The 18,013-nt window shown below is 44.5% G+C and overlaps 1 protein-coding gene across 1 annotated transcript; it reads left to right on the top strand.

Moving 5' to 3' along the window:
* The first annotated feature begins 424 nt into the window (after positions 1-424).
* Positions 425-14,501, top strand: NEK2 (NIMA related kinase 2). The gene is made up of 8 exons (XM_032318626.1): positions 425-2,713; positions 3,575-3,792; positions 4,302-4,542; positions 6,688-6,770; positions 7,561-7,687; positions 8,601-8,817; positions 10,165-10,290; positions 13,650-14,501. The coding sequence occupies exons 1-8, from the start codon at positions 2,618-2,620 to the stop codon at positions 13,874-13,876; spliced, it is 1,335 nt and encodes a 444-aa protein (XP_032174517.1). The 5' UTR covers positions 425-2,617; the 3' UTR covers positions 13,877-14,501.
* Positions 14,502-18,013: the final 3,512 nt, after the last annotated feature.

Raw genomic sequence — 18,013 nt, 5'->3', positions numbered from 1 at the left:
CACAAGAAGCTAGGGATAAAGACTAGTAAACGGCATATTCTGAATGAGTAAAAAGCACAGTTAATTCCTCTTTTAGGAGAACACCGTGGGTTGAAGGGAGTAGGGAAATTTTCGGGGAAGAAACCGGGTGCAATCCGAGTATTAAAAAATTGGTGGACAATGGAGGAAGGAGAGAGGAAGTGATGGGGGAAGGGGTGTTTCCTGTACAGTGTTCGTGATTGGCCTGCATATGCTCCTTGGCTTCCAGTGTCTCTGTTCTAGTGTCCAGAGGAGCTCTGTCCAGCAGAGTATCCAGTGGACTCTGCTGGGCTGTCTTGCCCCTTACTGTCCCCCAATGGTATGGACTAACTTTGGCTGGTTGTCAGGGTTTGTCCTGCCATGTCTATGTTACTTTTTTCTTCATCATTGTGATCAAGGCTCTCTTGTCTCTTCTCTAATGAACACCTAGCGTATCAACGCCTATCATCACACCTGGCACATAGTAAGTGCTCAATAAATATTTGTTGAATGAACGTATGTGTCTAGATGCCACTCTCCATACTCCTGGGATGGCCATCCCCTGATATTTTCTGCCACGGGGCTGGGACATTTGAAACATGTGTACTTCAGGGCTCACTCCAGATCCTTGCATGATTATTAATAAACTACTCTCTCATACTTTCATTTAACAAAAATTAATTGCATGCCCCCTTTTACAGAACTTATAATGGCTGCCAGGAGCTTGGAGCTAAGCTACTGCCAGACCCATGTAAACAAATAATAATAAATAACAAGGGAAATATTGATTTATGTACAAGGGGGTCTGTGAACACTGTAAATGGAAAAAAATAGCTTGTTTTAGCAAGCTAGAAGGGTTTCCTAGGGTATAGGAAAGTAAGTTGGTATTGAGTATCAAAAGACAAGTTGTATCCTCTAGACAGACTTGGGGGGTGAATGAGTGGTTAAGGGAGTTGGGTGGACAGTATTCCAGGCAAGCGGAAAAACAGGTACAAAGGTGATGGTGGTAGTAGGAGCTGAGAAAGTGTGCCAGGTTTGGAGAACTGGAGCAAAGCCTGAGAGCAGAAGAGTGGCCAGAGAGAAGGTGCAGGGCTGGATTTGGGGCAGACCAGTCAAAGAGCCCCATGCACGTCAATCTTTAAGAAGTACTAAAATAAAAAATACAGTTTCAATTAGCTCAGACACTTGTGGCTCTTTACATAACTTTTGAAACCTAAATTGGTCCTATTCCCTTGAGGTAAGACAGTGTCCTTGAATGTTATTTTAATAATGCTTCTGGCTGGCAATTCCAATTATGCTGTATTCAGTGCATGTAAGAAATTCTTTATTTTAAACAGAAACTGGTTTGTAATTCTTATTAATAGAAAATCAAGTTCCTTTCAACTCCATGTTGAACAGATATTTAAAGAAAATTGACCTACTTATGCACTGTCAAATTATTAGTCTTCTGGTAATGGACTATTTCTCCTTCGAGGCCTGGCCCCCCATCCAGGTAAAAACAGGACTCTTTGATCTGCCTAGGTGAGCGAGGCACCGGGAAGAAGCTATAGCTTATGACATATTGTCAATTAATTATGTGTTTGGCACCCCAAATAACCTATGTAGTAGTCTTTTCTAATAAAAATTTTTTGTAGGAGTCTTAAAGGTAAACCTGTTTCTGTCCTAGAGCCACCATATTTTCCCACATATTCCAAAATATCAAGGACTTCCATATTCTACACTGAGGTTTTGCATACATCCTGTGCATGTGAAACAGGACTCTAAATTTAGTGTTCAAAAATACAGTCTCTCTATGATGACTACACCCTAAAGTCGTGCGTAAGCTTTAAATCATTTCTATGAGCATCTACTGTTTTCAAATCGATTTCTTCTCTTCCTGGCTGTTGGACCTAAAACAAATAATCTAACCTTTCTGTGCTTCCATTTCCTCATGGGAAAGAACACTAATTCCCGCATTATAGGTCTGTGCTGAGGAATAAACGAGACAACACGTGTAAAGTGCTTGGCACAGTCCCCGACCACAGTCTGAACCGTTCACCTATCTTCAGCAGAGCTTCTGTACTCTGCATCTCAGCACTGAGCTCCCAGTCTGCAGTGTGACCCCGCCCAGGCTCGGGGTTCAGGAACCCAGGAGGAGGGCGTGTGCAGAAGAGAGTGCTTAGTGTAAGGGGTCAGAGTGCAAAGGTCAGAAGGTGGCAGGTGGTGGCAGTGTGCAAAGAAGTCCAAGGAGAGGTCCCCGGACTTCGATTACCTTGGCGACCTCAGCGGGAGGGACAGACTTGCGGAGATCCGCCTACACCCGCTTTCTATCCCTGCCTCTTTTTGGCTTAGCTCCGCCCCTTTCTCCCGAAGCTGGCGCGGGGCTGAAGGGGAGCAGACGCCGACAGCGACGCCGACGCGGTTGCCTAGCGATGCGCCTTTCCCAGGATGCCTAGGATGTTGTGTTCTTTTAACCAATCAGAGAGGCGAAGCCAGCTCACCGCGGGCCAATAGGCTGCCAGGCCAGGGCCCGCGTCGGTTAAACCGGGCTGGAGACTGGTGCGGCCAGGTAGGTATTGTGGCTCGGAGACCCCTCCGAGCCGGCAGAACGACCTGCAGGAGGTCTGCGGAGGGCCCGGCCATGCCCACTCGGGCGGAGGACTACGAGGTGTTGTACACCATCGGCACGGGCTCCTATGGCCGCTGCCAGAAGATCCGGAGGAAGAGCGACGGCAAGGTGAGCGCGGGCCACCTCCGTGTCTCCGCCCCTGCAGCGGTTTCGCCCGCCTGCGGCGAGCGCCCTCGGCCCCTGGGATGGCGGAAGAGCGGGAGGCCTGGGGCTGTGGGTCTCCACGGCGGGTTGCCGGGAAGAGCTTATCTCTTCCAGGTCTGTGTCTGCCCTGGGTCGCGCAAGGGCTGGGAGACTGCATCTGTTAAGATCTCTGTTTTTGTTTTCTTCCCTTTCTCTTCCCCTTTCTTCCTTTTTCCCGCCTTGACTTGCTAAGGGCCTCCCATTAGTGACAGGTAGCTGAGTCTTGAGCTCTTTCAGAGTAGAGTATCCTCTTGGACATGGGAAAGAGGCAGGATCAGCAGAACCTGGAGATTTTGTCTTGCAGTCAGAACTCATTTAAAATAACCATTCTTCGGATTTTTGGATTCTTAATTTCCCAGTGTGTGTAGGTAGATCTTATACAGGAGGAAACAATGGAGAAGGAACTGCTGATGGAGAGATCTTTACTAAGGTCTCTCACTCTGGAAAAGTTTGGTTGGAATGATGGACTTTGCCCCTGCTCCAGCTTTGACCAAAGTACCTTCCGCCAACCTGCCCCAAAGCAACTTAGGGTAAGGGGTTGGGGGAGGCCTAAAGTGCCTCATCCCGCTCTCTCCCGCTGCACAATTTATTGGTTGAAATTTAGGGTAAAGTTACGGAAATAAACGCAGGGGCTCTAAAGTTCATTGAAATAAATAAATTAGATGATAATGATCGTGTGAGCTATTTAATAGAGAAGTGACTTCAAAAAATTTTAAATTTTAGAATGCTCATTCTTTGTCTCTGAGAATAAAGAGTTCACTCATACCTTGGAAATTCTTACTTCAGATATTAGTTTGGAAAGAACTTGACTATGGCTCCATGACAGAAGCTGAGAAACAGATGCTTGTTTCTGAAGTGAATTTACTCCGCGAACTGAAACATCCAAACATCGTCCGTTACTATGATCGAATTATTGACCGAACCAACACAACACTGTACATTGTAATGGAATATTGTGAAGGAGGGGACCTGGCCAGTGTAATTACAAAGGGAACAAAGGAAAGGTAAATTAATCTTTTTATACTTAAGCTGAGAATGGGCCAAGTTTCATTTCTGTTAAGCATCCTGTTGTAGGACTGGGGATGGAGTACTTAGTAATGTAAAAGACTGTTCTTATATTTGTTTGTTTGGTGGGTCCACAGTACTTTAGAAAATCCCTGGTGAATGAACATCCCTATCTCGTATAATAAAAGTTTATTTCCCAATTTGTACAGTTCGAAAACTAGATACTTCACATAATCCCATCTTTTTAACGGTTTTGTTCAAAAGTTATATATATATATATGTGCTAAGTTAATCTTTATATATATATAGTATCCATATATATAATATAATATACTAATGTATATCAATAAGATATTAATAATTAATAATATATTAATATAATACATGTGTGTAGAATATGTATATATACATACATATATATGTGTGTGTATGTATATATATATATGTATATATACATATATACATATATATATAGTAACACAAAGCTGTATAACTGCTTTGGTTTCAGACAATACTTAGATGAAGAGTTTGTTCTTCGGGTGATGACTCAGTTGACTCTGGCCCTAAAAGAATGCCACAGACGGAGCGATGGTGGTCATACCGTGCTGCATCGGGATCTGAAACCAGCCAACGTTTTCTTGGATGGCAAGCAAAACGTTAAGCTTGGCGACTTTGGGCTAGCTAGAATTTTAAACCATGATACGAGTTTTGCAAAAACATTTGTTGGCACACCCTATTATATGTCTCCTGTAAGTACTTCAGAATTTAGATACTTTTTAAACATCCTAATGCTAAGCATTCAAATGCAGGGAAATTGAAGTTTTGTTTATTTCTTTGCTTAGTAATACACAATAGCCAAGGAATAATCATGTTGTTCATTTTACAGGAAGAAAATTTACATTTTTGCAAATGGATCATCAGACTGTTAAATTCTTCTGATGAGCAATTAAAGTGAAGCTTTTTTTTTTTTTTAAGATTTATTTATTTATTTGAGAGCATGTGAGCGCCTGAGTGGAGGGAAGGGCAGAGAGAGAGGGAGAGAATCTCAAGCATGTTCCCAGCTGAGTATAGACCTCAACTCGGGGTTCAGTCCCAGGACCCTGAGATCATGACCTGAGCTGAAACCAAGAGTCAGATGCTTACCTGACAGAGCCACCCAGGCGCCCCTAAAGAGAAGCTTTTATTGAATGACTGCTATGTGCCAAGTGCTGGGATTACGAAGATGAAATGGGTTTTGTCTCTGGCCTCAAGAGCAACATTTCCTAAAATGCCTTGGGTCCTGTACACCAGCTTGGACTTATTTGGAGGGTTTGTTTAAAATGTATAGAGTCCTGGCCCCCAAACCCAAATCCAGTTCTTGCACTGGACTTTGATTCTGCTTCCTTCCCCCAACCCCTTCCACTTTTCACTTTGGACTCTGCCTTTTAACATACTCTCTAGATGGTTCTTGGGCATGCAGATTCAGGGCTCAGTTCAGATACATGTTTTTACAGTGTTCACTTCTTGTACTTGTGCTTTTTTTAATGCCTTTTTGGGCAGGAGCTGCTGCCCACTCACCTAGTCTCACCCACCCTCTGTTGCTGGATATTTTGTTTCCAAAATTCCTTATCCTTCTAAAGAGCTCTGCCCTGCATACCTTTTTGTGAATTGTTCTTTCTTCCTTTTTGGTTATTTCCTTGGCATGTGGCTCTCAATGAAATTGAAAGGTCAAAGGATATGAACTGTTTATGACTCTGTAGATATTACCTGATGGCTCTTGAAAAGCTTGAAGCAGTCAAATGCTATCACCAATGTGTTGTATATGAAATCTGAGCAGATCAGGATGGGGATTTCTTCTTCTTCTTTTTCTTTTTTTTAACAGTTCACAAACATTTCCATGATTTTCCAGATCTTTTTGAGTTATTTTCACCAAGTTGACTATAGCATAAAACTTTGTAAATTAACAATTTTGTTTTTGACTACGATTAGACATTGCCAGAACCCTGTCATTTTCTCAGTGGATCAGATTCCAAATAGAAAGGCTTTAACATAAAAGAAAATCATCTAGAAGCGGTTCTTAGAAAACTTGAAACCTTGTGATTCTTTTGTTCCTTTTCCCTCCTGCCCTTATAATTAGATCAGTTCAGCCCTCCATAAGGCATTGATTGTCAGGAGGTGGTATCAGATTCACCTGCTGGGAGTTTAAAACACCAAGACGCTTCTCGAAGGTTTTGGTACTTGATTCTGTGCCCTGTGTTGAGAAGAACTATGGTAGACTATTACTTTATGTGTGGGAGACAGGCAAATGATTAAACTAGAAAATGATAATATTAGTTGATACTGTTATTTATACTGTGGACTGAAGGGAAAATACATAAATGGATAATTCAATTAGCCATTTATACTTCTGTCATTTAAATGGCCAGATATATGTATTGGTTATTCTGAAATTTTCTCTGGTTCTTTTAAAATGAGTTTCTAGATTATGAATGCCTTCAGGGTAGAAGTTTGAATTATCAGCCCTTGGTCTATCATAACACAATAACATTTGTGAATGAAAAATAAGTGAATGAATTATATAGGATAAGATCCTATATATATCTTATCCTATTATCCTATTATATTAGGATAAGATCATTATCTTTTTTCCATTATACATTTGAAGATAAAATGCAAAGTACCATCTCTTTTTATTATGATACAGGTTCAGACATAAACTGAATGGGTCTTTTTATTTAATATTTTTGTTACAGATATAAAATATTTATAATATAAAATCTTTTCCTTTTTTTTTTTTTTTTTTGCTCCAAGTCAATATAATCAAACTTAGAGATTCCATTTTTATCTCAGGTCATTTTGTAAGTTTTAAAACAAATTTTTACCTCCTACAGTTTTACCCTCTCCTTCCCCTTTAGGAACAAATGAGTCGCATGTCCTACAATGAGAAATCGGATATCTGGTCGCTAGGTTGTTTGCTGTATGAATTGTGTGCGTTAATGTAAGTATGATGAAGACAGATTTCTGGTGTGAAGTTCATAGTCACAGAGGCTTGTCACCTTTCACTGCATTCAGCTTTTTGAGCATCCATGTGTATTCCAGTCCAAAAGACTCATACCTTGGGTTAAAATTAAGGTAGATGGACAGCACAGAACTTGTACTCCTGAAACAAATATTACATTATATGTTAATAAAAAAATAGAATAATTTTTAAAAAAAAGATAGATGGGCTGGTTAAAAATTATATACAAATTAATAGTGTGATCCCTGAGGCTCGTTCACACTTTTAACCTGACCTGATGTGTCCCTTGCCAGACTGATGCTTAGCTCAAGGGGAAAACACATAGGTCTGGCCTATGGAAGAAATAAAACAAATCTAGGGGAGAGGTCTGGGGAACTGGAGAACAAGAAAGAGCTCCCATTCTTTTTCTTTTTTTCCTTCTAAACTATTCTGTAGAGCAGTGGTTCTCAGCTAGGGAGCGGGAAACAATTTTGCCGTCCCGGGGACATATGACAATGTCCAGAGACCTATTTGGATGTCATAGCTAGGAATAGCTACTGGCATCTCATGAATAGAGGCCGGCGATGTTGCAAAACATAGTCATCGGATGCACAAGACAGGCCCCTCAACAAATACTCTATCACCCTAAATGTCTAATGCCAAGGTTGGGCAATTTAGCTGTGGAAGACAGTCCCAGAAGAAACATAAACACAAACGAGCTAAAACTGTGCTCTCGATTTGGTTCCTATTCCGTATTTTCATTTTTACATTAAAAACATTTTCCCCCCAGGCCTCCATTTACAGCTTTCAACCAGAAAGAACTAGCTGGCAAGATTAGAGAAGGCAAATTCAGGCGAATTCCCTATCGTTACTCTGATGAATTGAATGACATTATTACGAGGATGTTAAATTTGAAGGTAAAGACCATAAGATTATATTGTCTGTCTCTCGATTACATTGTGGAGTAGCATATTTTCTCTCTCGGAGCACTGAGACTGAAGCGGCATTAGCTGTATTTCTTTAGCTAAATCTATTCTCTTAACCCAAGTGAAAACATGTAAATTTGGCAAATTGTGCCTCCTGGCTGGCCTACCTTCTGTGTTCTCTTTTGTCTCCTCCCTCTGTCTCTGCCCTACTAGCAGATGGTTGGTAGCAAAGCAAGACTGCAGAAAAGCTCCAAATCCTCAGTTCCCTTGTCTACCTCACTGTGGCAGGTGGCGAGGGAAGGGGCCACAAATGAAGACTTCATTACCCGGCCCCTCTCTCCAGATCAGAGATCAGAGATCAGAGGTGGGGCAGGGGAAGCCTGGCTAGAAAGAGTCAAGGAGAAATAAAGAGATTTGGTGGAAAAAATCTGGCCATGGGATGCGAAGGGAGGTGTCCTAGGGTCAGGCTGATGTAAGAGTGGATTTCAATGCTGTGGAATTACAAAGCAGGATGATGACCACCTAACAGCACTGAAGTTCAGGGAGAGCGAAGTTCAGGGAGAGAGGATCTCACTTAAAGCAGTATTGGGGATGCAAGGCAGGATGTGCCCTAGAGCGGATCTGGACATGCACCAAGCACCAGCTCAGGGACTGAACTTTGGTTAGAAAGGCTAAGTGGGAACAAAGGTAAGCTCACATCTGCATTACTTTGTGGACCCAGAACTGCATGGGTTAATAAAGTCCCCAGTGAACTCCATCTGTCCAGGTGTTAAGACTCATCCATGAAGGAGTCTTTCTTTTCGTCTCGGAAATGTTTGCAGTTTTCCATGTACCTGCTCTTTTAGGATGAGTATCGTGTCATAAAATCTCGACTGTAGCACTGGACATTTCCCCCCCGCCCCAGGATTACCACCGACCTTCTGTTGAAGAAATTCTTGAGAATCCTCTGATAGCAGACCTGGTTGCAGAAGAGCAAAGAAGAAATCTCGAGAGAAGAGGGCGCCGATTAGAGCCAGAGAAGCGCCAGGACTCCAGCCCGGTCTTGGGAGAGCTCAGACTGAAGGAGCTTCAGCTGCAGGAGCGCGAGCGGGCCCTCCAAGCCCGAGAGGAGAGGCTGGAGCGTAAGTCCGCACGGGGCCAAGCTCGGGAGAGCTCCGCGGGGTTCCCTGGTCTGTTCGATCTGCTTGAATGGAGTATTTGACACGCGTATGTTCTAGAACATTCCTGTAAATACCTGAGAACCCGAACCATGTCTCGTGAGACAGTACATGAGGAGTGCCGGCACCTGCATGCTGAGCCTTTCTCTGAGCTCGGTCGCTCCGACTGGCGGTCGCTGTGACCCTGACCACCCTACCGCAGGGGCCATCACACTTTCCCTTCCTCCACATCTTTATACCCTACATTTTTTCCCATTATAAAGGAGCGTTTGTGCATTTGCTGCTTCCGTAATAAAAGCCATCACTTCCACTTTCTGATCTGTCTGAGCCAGCACAGTTGGATGTAAAATTCTGGCACGCGGAGGGCCTTGATGTGTTCAGGTAACTGAGCCGAGCACACGGTGTTTGAGGCCCTCAGACTCCCTGAGGGGGATTAACTGATCAGGTGCTAGTGAGTATTTGACGTTGAAAGTCTGTCTACTCCCCTCAGTACGGTGTGGGGTAGCAGCAGCCTGGGGGCCTCACATCAGCTTTTTCCCGTCAGGCCACCCTCGTGGCTCAGCTGACTTGGCTTCTGCAGCTGCGTGGCCGGTGCCAACTCTAGACACATTTCTGTTCAAATGAACTTAGCATCCAACACAGTCATCTCAGTTTTTACCTGCTGACGACGGCCATCGCGTGCCGTGAGATATGCTTTCTGTGGAAGTATAACCTGTGCTTACTCAGAAACCTTTGCCTGAGGCTTCTGTCAGTAGAATTTGTCAAACAAACAAATCTTTATTAAAATTTCCCCAGCGTTCTGTAGTTTCTACAGCAACTGAAATCCGAACTTCCTGAATTCTGGGCCGTGGATTAAAAAATGTCACTGATCTAAAGAAGTACCTCCTCATTAGTTGTGGGTTTTGTTTTTTTCTTCTCCCAGAAGGAGAAGGAGGGTTTGTCCCGTGAGGTCAGGTAATGCCCGGAAAGTGGGCCGTTGCCCATTCTCAGTGGAGAGCAGAGATGATTTTAGTTGCTTATTTTCCCAAAATGACTTCCTCTCGGACAACCTGACCAAAGGCGGAGGCCAACTTCGTATCTGTGCCCAAACCGGTCCTTCTGCGAAAGCCTGCGGCAGCACCGCACACGCTGAGGTGCTGGATCAGAACCCAGCACAGCAGGCTGACGGGGTTTCTGGTCAGAAAACTTCCACGGTGCCCCTGAGGCGCGCTGGCTGTGAGGAGACGTGAGGCGGGGCGGTGACCGGGTGTGAGCGGCCTTCTGCCTGCCGCCTCCGGCTAACATGGCTCTCGCTCCCTTGCCTTTTTAAAGAGAAGGAACGGGAGCTCTGTGTTCGGGAGAGACTGGCAGAGGACAAGCTGGCGCGGGCAGAGAGTCTGCTGAAGAACTACAGTCTGCTGAAGGAGCAGAAGTTCCTGCGTCTGGCGAGCGGTCCAGGTATGAGAATCGGCTCCGCCAGCAGGAGCGGCCCCCGCAGACACAGGAAGGGCACCCGCGTCGCCGCCCTGGGGCTTTGATAGCCCTTTTAACTGACCAAGTCTCCCGTTTTAACACGGACTTAATTGAATATATGCATTTCGATGGAAAAAAATGATTTGGTGATGGCAGTGATTTACTTCATGGGTTCACAGACTTGAGGCGATGAGTCATCATGATTTCGTCTTCAGTTTTATTTACTTTGTCAAACTACGTGTTCAGTTTTTGAGACTTGGTTTTAAAAGTTAGGGCATTTTAAAAAATGAGTATATCATCAAAACTCTACCTTTCTACCCCAAACTCTATATTATCAAAACTCTACATTTCTCCCCCATTTTCAAGCAGAAATCCCAGCATTTAACTCCCGCCGCGTGAGCAGGTCACACGTGCCACCTCCTTTACAGAAGTTATGGCTTAACAGGTGTGATAAACCGACCGTAGACTGGGCCATCACTTTTGGATCTTTGCAAAGACCCCTTCACGTTGAAACGTGTGATTGTCAGAATGGTTGGTTGATTTCACCATGCGCTGCTTGGGTTTCTCCCATTCCTCGGCGTCGTTGGCGACAGTCAGGCCTTGTGCCCTCGCTCCGCTCTGTGAGACCCCCCCCGTGGACCAGCTCTGACGGGCCTTCTCCACTCCACAGAAACCCTACCTCCACCTTAATCTAGTCTTTAAGTTGATAGGAAAAGCACAGTGTTAAACCTCTTTTCTCTAAATTTCTTTATGACATAAATTTTTTATAGAGTGTTTTTGTTTTAAAAATCGAGTGAATTTTCCAGTGAAACAGGCAGATTTCTCTTATGGCTTTCTACTACCCTGGAGGGCAGCACTGGAGAAGGCTACCCCTTCCATCTGCAGTAAACTGAGAGAGAATCTGGTTACTTCAGTGAGAGTGACAGCATTTTGTGTATGGAACAGACCAAAAAAACTGCTTAAGTTAATCTGATGGTCATAATGACATGATAGAGATACGTGATGGAAGTGAATGAAACAAGAATTATTTAAAACTTGGGCTTCATCTCTTTTGAAATACCTTCTTTTTTCTCAATATTACTACCTACCATTTCAGTAGTTTTAGAATATTTATCCCAGTTTTTCCCTTAATGCCACCCACAAAGACAATGTAGGCTGAAATTATGATCACTGTGGTAGAGGTAGGAGACATTTTTATCCGGGTAAGTTTCACGCATCAAACCTGTTGTCCAGAATTCTTGAAGGTCCTGCCGGGTCTGCTCCTCTGGGGAAAGAGCTTATTTCTGTCTTGCCCTGAGAGTCTTTGGACAAAGTCTGGGAAGAGCTAGAGCAGGATGATGTGTTTCAATATAGGATATAGAAATATAAATATATATAACTATATATATATTTATATATAATATATAAATTGAAAATATGTATTATAAATTTATTATAAATTACAAATATATATAAATATATAAATAATATTTAAAATATTATGAAGGGGTGCCTGGGTGGCTCAGTCAGTTAAGCGGCTGCCTTCAACTCCGGTCATGATCCCAGGGTCCTGGGATCGAGCCCCACATCGGGCTCTCTGCTCCGCAGGGAGCCTGCTTCCTTCCTCTCTGCCTACCTCTCTGTTACTTGTGCTCTTTCTCTCTGTCAAATAAATAAATAAAATCTTAAAAAAATAAATAAAATATTATGAATATATAAATTGTATATATAAATATAGAAATATGTATATTTCTCTCAATATATAAATATATATATTTTTTTAACTACCTACCTCAATGCAAGTCTTGGCAAACACTTGAAATGAGCTGTAGGAATCAAGGACACCCCCCCCCCAGTCTAGGAGCTACTTGATGGTAGAGAGCACTGAGAGCACTGAGCACATCAGTCATAAACAAAGCAGGGACAAGTGGGTGCCCTTGTGCACTCAGGACGGTTAGAAAGATCCTCTCTCTGCCTTCAAGCTATAAAATTCCGATCAGAGGAAAGTATAATATATCAACATCCCAGTGAGCAGCAGCATCTCTGTAAATGCTCTTAGTCTATTTAGTGAAATGGTAACTCATTTTCACTTAGTGAAATACGAATTCTTTTGCTAAACACTTATTTCTTCTAAAACTACCCTATTCGTTAGATCTACAAGTTGATGGTTTATGAAGACAGAGATTTGTTATAATAAAGGTGGACATCTTTGAAGCAGTAGAGTTAAGGTCTGAAAGCCATCAAGTTTGCTTTGCAGCTGGAACAGGCAGGATGTACGGAATGGGCAGGACAACTGGAGGGCAGGGCTTCTCTCCGCAGCCTGCCCCTCCCCTGCGCCCCTCCCCACCCCCCCCACATCCCCCAACACCAGCTGGACGCCAGAACCTTTCCATTTCTTGGGCCTAGAGTGTCTCCTCAGAGAGCCACATGGATCCTCACCTCCTCCTCGCATCAGGTCGGCTCACAAGTCCCCTTCATCCCTGTAAACACCATCCAGCCCTTCTGTCTCCCTTTCTCGGTGCCCCGCCCCGCCCACATCACCTCAGCTATTCCCCCTGTGTGCTTGTTTACTTGTTTATGGTCTGCCTCCTCCTACGAGAATGGGACCTTTGTTTGCTCCACAATGGCCCATACAGTGAGCTCAGTAAATATTTGAACATAGTTCCTTTAAAAGGACACAAAGGAAAAATAGAAAGTTTCTGGAATTCAAAACTGCGAGTCCCCAACCCCCAGATAGTTCAGTCAGTAGCTAATAATGTAGCCACTTCAAGTACATTTTTCTTCATATAGAAAACACAATTCATAGTTTTCACTACACCATTAACTTGAATTACCTTTTCCAAGCTGAATTTGCCTAGGTTCTTTTTGAAATAAGTTTCTGCTCAATTAAGCTGCCTTGAAATAAGTGTTCTTGAATATTTAAGCAAAACTATACATGTTCTCTGTAAAAACAAAACAAAACAAAAAAAAACCCAAACAACCAAAAAAACCAACGTGCTTCCTTACTTTTGTGAAAGTTATGTGTTCTAAGTAGAATAGCACTTGTTTTCAAGAAGAGAGATAAATCACATCGATTTCCAGAGGTTTTACATTGTGGCCTGTAATCCCCAATGCCCTTAACCTTGAAAGAAGAGTTGGCTGTTAAGAGACTCTGTTCCTTGGCACATTCCAGGATCAAGTTTTTCAATGCTGTGGGCTAAAAAATGGATTGATTTGTGCCAGCATCACACCCTCAACCTCCTATCCCAGAGAAAATAACACAGGTCCCCAGATTTCCAATGTAAATGGAAAGAATAAATGTTTTTGAGAAGTCTGATGAGTACAGCGGAGTTGAACTTAAAACCCTTTCTCTTTCCTTTCTAAAGAACTTTTCGATCTTCCTTCCTCGATAATTAAGAAGAAAGTTCATTTCAGTGGCGAAAGTAAAGAGAACGTCATGAGGAGTGAGAATTCTGAGAGTCTGCTCACCTCCAAATCCAAGTGCAAAGACCTGAAGAAAAGGCTTCATGCTGCTCAGCTCCGCGCCCAAGCCTTGTCAGATATTGAAAAAAATTACCAGCTGAAAAGCAGACAGATTCTGGGCATGCGCTAGCCCAGAGAGAGCCCCAGAGCTGTGTATAGTATGTAGCTTTGCCTACCTTTTAAAGATTGATATTCAACTGCTGTAGCTTTACATACTCGGTTCCATGAGCCATGCCTTTTTGTATAGTGAGCAAGATATTTTAGAATTACTTTGGTTGTTCTTCTGCAACAATTGTACAAAATGTACACACCTTTAATTTTTCTTTCTTTATAGAAAGAATGACATTTTCTTGGTGGGTTGGGCTTTTAATCCTGTGTGTGATTACTACTGGAACATGAAATATGACATTCTAAAGGTTGGGGGGAAATAATGTTAGGAAAAAGAAATAGCCAGGCGTAGCACTTAGTGAGAAGTTTTAAATGACTGAGTGGTGTTCTGACAGTTGTCGTGCCTCGTTGTAAGGTTTTACATGTTCTTGAGCTTACAAAACCTAATTGGATACAAACCGGCCACTAATACTGTGAACCTCTCGCTTGTAAGTGTCCCACTGGTCTGCAGTGGAAATGTGTCCCCTTTTGTGAAATTCATCACTGTGATGTCTATATTCTTCCTTTTTATTCTATTTAAGAGTGTTTCAGCTGGCTGTCCTTTACCACCTGTTTCTCACTAAATAAAAGAATGCTTTCGTTTTCCTATATTCATGTCTCATGCATTTGTTGATCTCTCAGTGGAGGGTGTCTGTGTCTGTGCTTCCTGGGCCCCAGCAGGCGGCGGAGAGAACATGTGTCTGATGTTCATGAGAGCCGGGATGCTATTTTATTCCCCATCTCATTCATCCATCTAAGCCAGTCATCCTGAACTAGGCCCCCCCGGCGGACATCCGGCAGTCTTAGAGACAGAAACTGTAATGGTTGTGGGGAGGGCCCTACTTGGATCTAGTGGGCAGAAGCCGGGGCACTGCTCAATGTTCTACAATGTGTGGGACCACGCCCGCCACAAAACGTCTATTAATAGAGCCATTCCTTCTTTCTCCTTCCTTCCTTCTTTCTTCCTCTCTCTCTCTCTCTCTTTCTTTCTTTCAATAGTGCTACTCTTGAGAAATCTGATGGAGGCTAAAATTTACTGGAACATACCCCACCCTTTCAGGAAACTTCGCTTGGATGGATTCTTTTTTTACATGTCTAACTTAATACAAATCAGCAGGGCTGGCCATGCCCCGCACAGTTTGTGATGGGCTCCTAGGAACGCTAATCTTTCCAGCTTCATGAAATGAGACCGAATTATGAGGGGTTAATGATATGTGGGAAGAAACTGCTCCTTTATTGGCTATTTTATGGCTGATTTATTACACAGTTGATAATGCTGTTCCAATAAAGACAAATGATACTATCGAAACGATACTATCGAAGCACAGATACTATCTATGCCTTTAGGAAATACCCACAGATTAAGTCGAACAGGACCACTTTGATATAAATGTTGAATGTAATTTGCAGGGCCCAGTGCAAAATAAAAATGTAGGGCTCTTTAAACAAAAAGCAGGAAATAAATACCATTAAAAGTACATGAAAACCTTGTCCTTTTTATAAGGTCTCTCTGCTTACAGTGTTATTTGTTACTTAATGTTTAAAGTAAAGAAAAGATTGTGAATTATTAGCATGAATTTAGCACTCCTCTTTTATATCATGCCATAGCAGTTTTAAATGTAAACAGCGCATTTTGTGCATGTGTAGAATCTGTATTTTGTGGCTCATCCGGGTGGGTGCCTCAAAGCTGGGCATAAGAGACACACACTGATCCCTGTGACTGGCGTCTAGGGACCCCTGGCTGGGTGCTTGCCCAGTTCCTCATCCCTCCAGCCTCCAGACCTGCCTACTGTCAGGCTGGAGCAGCCCAGCCAGGCATCGACCCCTCGGACCCACGTACAGCAGATAGGTCGCTCCTAAGCATCCTTATACCTCTACGCTGGGATTTTCTTCGTACCTGGATAAGGGTTCTTGGATCGTCCCTGTCAAGATAAGGTCTCCAGTGGTCACCCACCAGCCTTGCCATGGAGTTGCCAGCCTGGGAGGTGGGGATGGGGAAGGCCTGGGGGCAGGGGGGGCACTGCTCTCATGTCCCGTCCTGTGAGGCCTCAGGCCCCCAACCCTGACCTCTCCCTTGCCCATGTACAGGCCCCTCTGGAAGCAGAATGTGTCAGTGGTCATGGGACACAGGTAAGATGGGAAAGCCAGAGGGGGGCTGTTGCACCAGGGAGTGGGGGAGCTGGTAGCGGGAGGCAGACCCTCCAAGGAACTGAGGCTCTAAGCCCCTATAGGTGCCGTGGTCCCATCAAACTTGACTTAAAAAAACACACATCCAAAGATACAATGATTCAAATTTTCGAGATTGCAAGCAAAGAGCTTTAAACCCTGGGTCCCGGGCTCCTTCTGAGAGCCACGTCCTCCTATGTGTGGAGCCTGGGTGTCTGCACTGGTCTCACCCTCAGGAAACCCTTGCTACCTTAGGAAAACATTTTCCTTTTCATTTCTGAGTCTGTGATGACTTTTCCCCACCTCAGACTCCACCTTCACTTTCATTCCTTCTTCATTGAATCAACAAACAATTATTGAGCACCAGCTATAAGCCAGGCACGGTTGCAGGCGCTGCAGATACAGCAATGGAGAAATACGGAAATCTTGCCCTCCTGGAGATCCCACTGAACTGGGGCTAGAGAGGAAGCAAGCACGTTCAAGGTGTGCTTGTTCTAAGGAGCAGAGTGACCTTGGAGAAGGGGAGCAGAGGAATCAGGGTGCGATTTTAGAAGAGATAGTCGTTAGTGTGTAGGATGAGAAGGAAGCTGACTGTAGGTTAGGGTTTAGGTGGGGTTGGGGGAGAAAAGGAAGAGCGAGTTTTGAGTGATGCCGGGGGGGGGGGGGGGGGGGGGGGGGGGGGGAGAAGAAGGCCCGGCCAGCAGGGGGCGGGTGGGAAACTGAGCACGACTGGGAATCACGCCCTAGCACAGAACTTGAAAAGACACAGGCACTTGGAAATTGAGCACAGACGTTCTCACCAGCTTGAGCCAACGCTAATAAAACCTTGCTTCCTGCTCACCTCTAAAGCTGGGAATGCCTGGGAATATTTGGGCAATGATAACAGATGAAAGGTGATCTCTGATGGCGGGAAGGGGAGAGCCCTCCCAAATGATCTTTCTCTGGCAACTCTAAGACCCTTGTAAGATGCTTTGCTGGACACCAATCCCATACTCACCATTACAGACTTTACATATTTAAACAACGAGCTTTATCAAGCACGGTTGGTTCCTGGGCATTGGGGAAAAAAGGGTGTTTGGATCTGATTAAGTACTGCTGTGAGCATCAGCCACAAGGTGGCGCCATGGCTCCGTTAGACCAGGCTCCGACGCGGGCCTGCGGCTTTGGCAATCGGTCGTTACGGAGAGATTCCTTGGCAGGCTTTGGTTAAATGTCTTATTCCTTTTACTTCATCCATTTCTCACAACGCCCCCCGAGAAATGCGCATCATTAGCGTCACATTCACACGGGGAAGCTGAAGCTCAGGGTTCGCAGCTGGGGAGATGCACAGCTGGTTTCTGGACTGTTCTTGACTCCAGAGCTCATGGTCCTGAGTAGGACCCTCCACTGCCTGCCTGCACAAGACCGCAAAGGGTCCGTTTTGTCCCCAAACCATCTAGTTTCCCGTAAGGATGGGGGTGGTCACAGTCCCTGGGCTTTAGCAAGGACATTTGCATCACCAAGGGAGGGGGGAGTGGAGCAGGCATGGTAGGGGCCAGTGGCCTTTCCGATCTGTGTGCTGGGATGGACAGGTTGGTGTTGGAGGACGGAGGCGGAGAGGTGGCTTTCGAGGGATCCCAGTAGGACCCCAGGCCTAATGGCTTCAGACCAGTCGCTTTACCTCCTTTCCCCAGCATCTTCCATTCCACCTCCTGGCGCTCCACGCCCTCCAAAGCCCAGCCTAGAGGGCTGCTTCCTCCTCAGCCCTCCCCCGCCCTCCCCTGGGGTATTTGATGTTTCTAGCTGACCTTCGGCCTTCCAGGACAAAGCCCATTTCTCCAGGCCAGCCGGTTCCCTCAAAGACTGGAGGGAAGCCTGCCCCCTGCAACGAACTGAGGATATTCTGTAAAAGGTGACACAAGGCAGCTGTTTAAAAAACAGAGAGGGGCGCCTGGGTGGCTCAGTGGGTTAAAAA

The sequence above is a fragment of the Mustela erminea genome, chromosome 17, assembly GCF_009829155.1.
Source record: "Mustela erminea isolate mMusErm1 chromosome 17, mMusErm1.Pri, whole genome shotgun sequence".
In the NCBI taxonomy this organism is placed as follows: domain Eukaryota; kingdom Metazoa; phylum Chordata; class Mammalia; order Carnivora; family Mustelidae; genus Mustela; species Mustela erminea.
This window is presented reverse-complemented; position numbering and strand designations above follow the sequence as displayed.

Coding starts and splice junctions, on each gene's coding strand:
- NEK2 (XM_032318626.1), top strand. CDS start 2,618: ATGCCCACTCGGGCGGAGGACTACGAGGTGTTGTACACCATCGGCACG. Junction 3,793..4,301: donor ACAAAGGGAACAAAGGAAAG/GTAAATTAATCT, acceptor CTTTGGTTTCAG/ACAATACTTAGATGAAGAGT. Junction 4,543..6,687: donor CACCCTATTATATGTCTCCT/GTAAGTACTTCA, acceptor CTTCCCCTTTAG/GAACAAATGAGTCGCATGTC.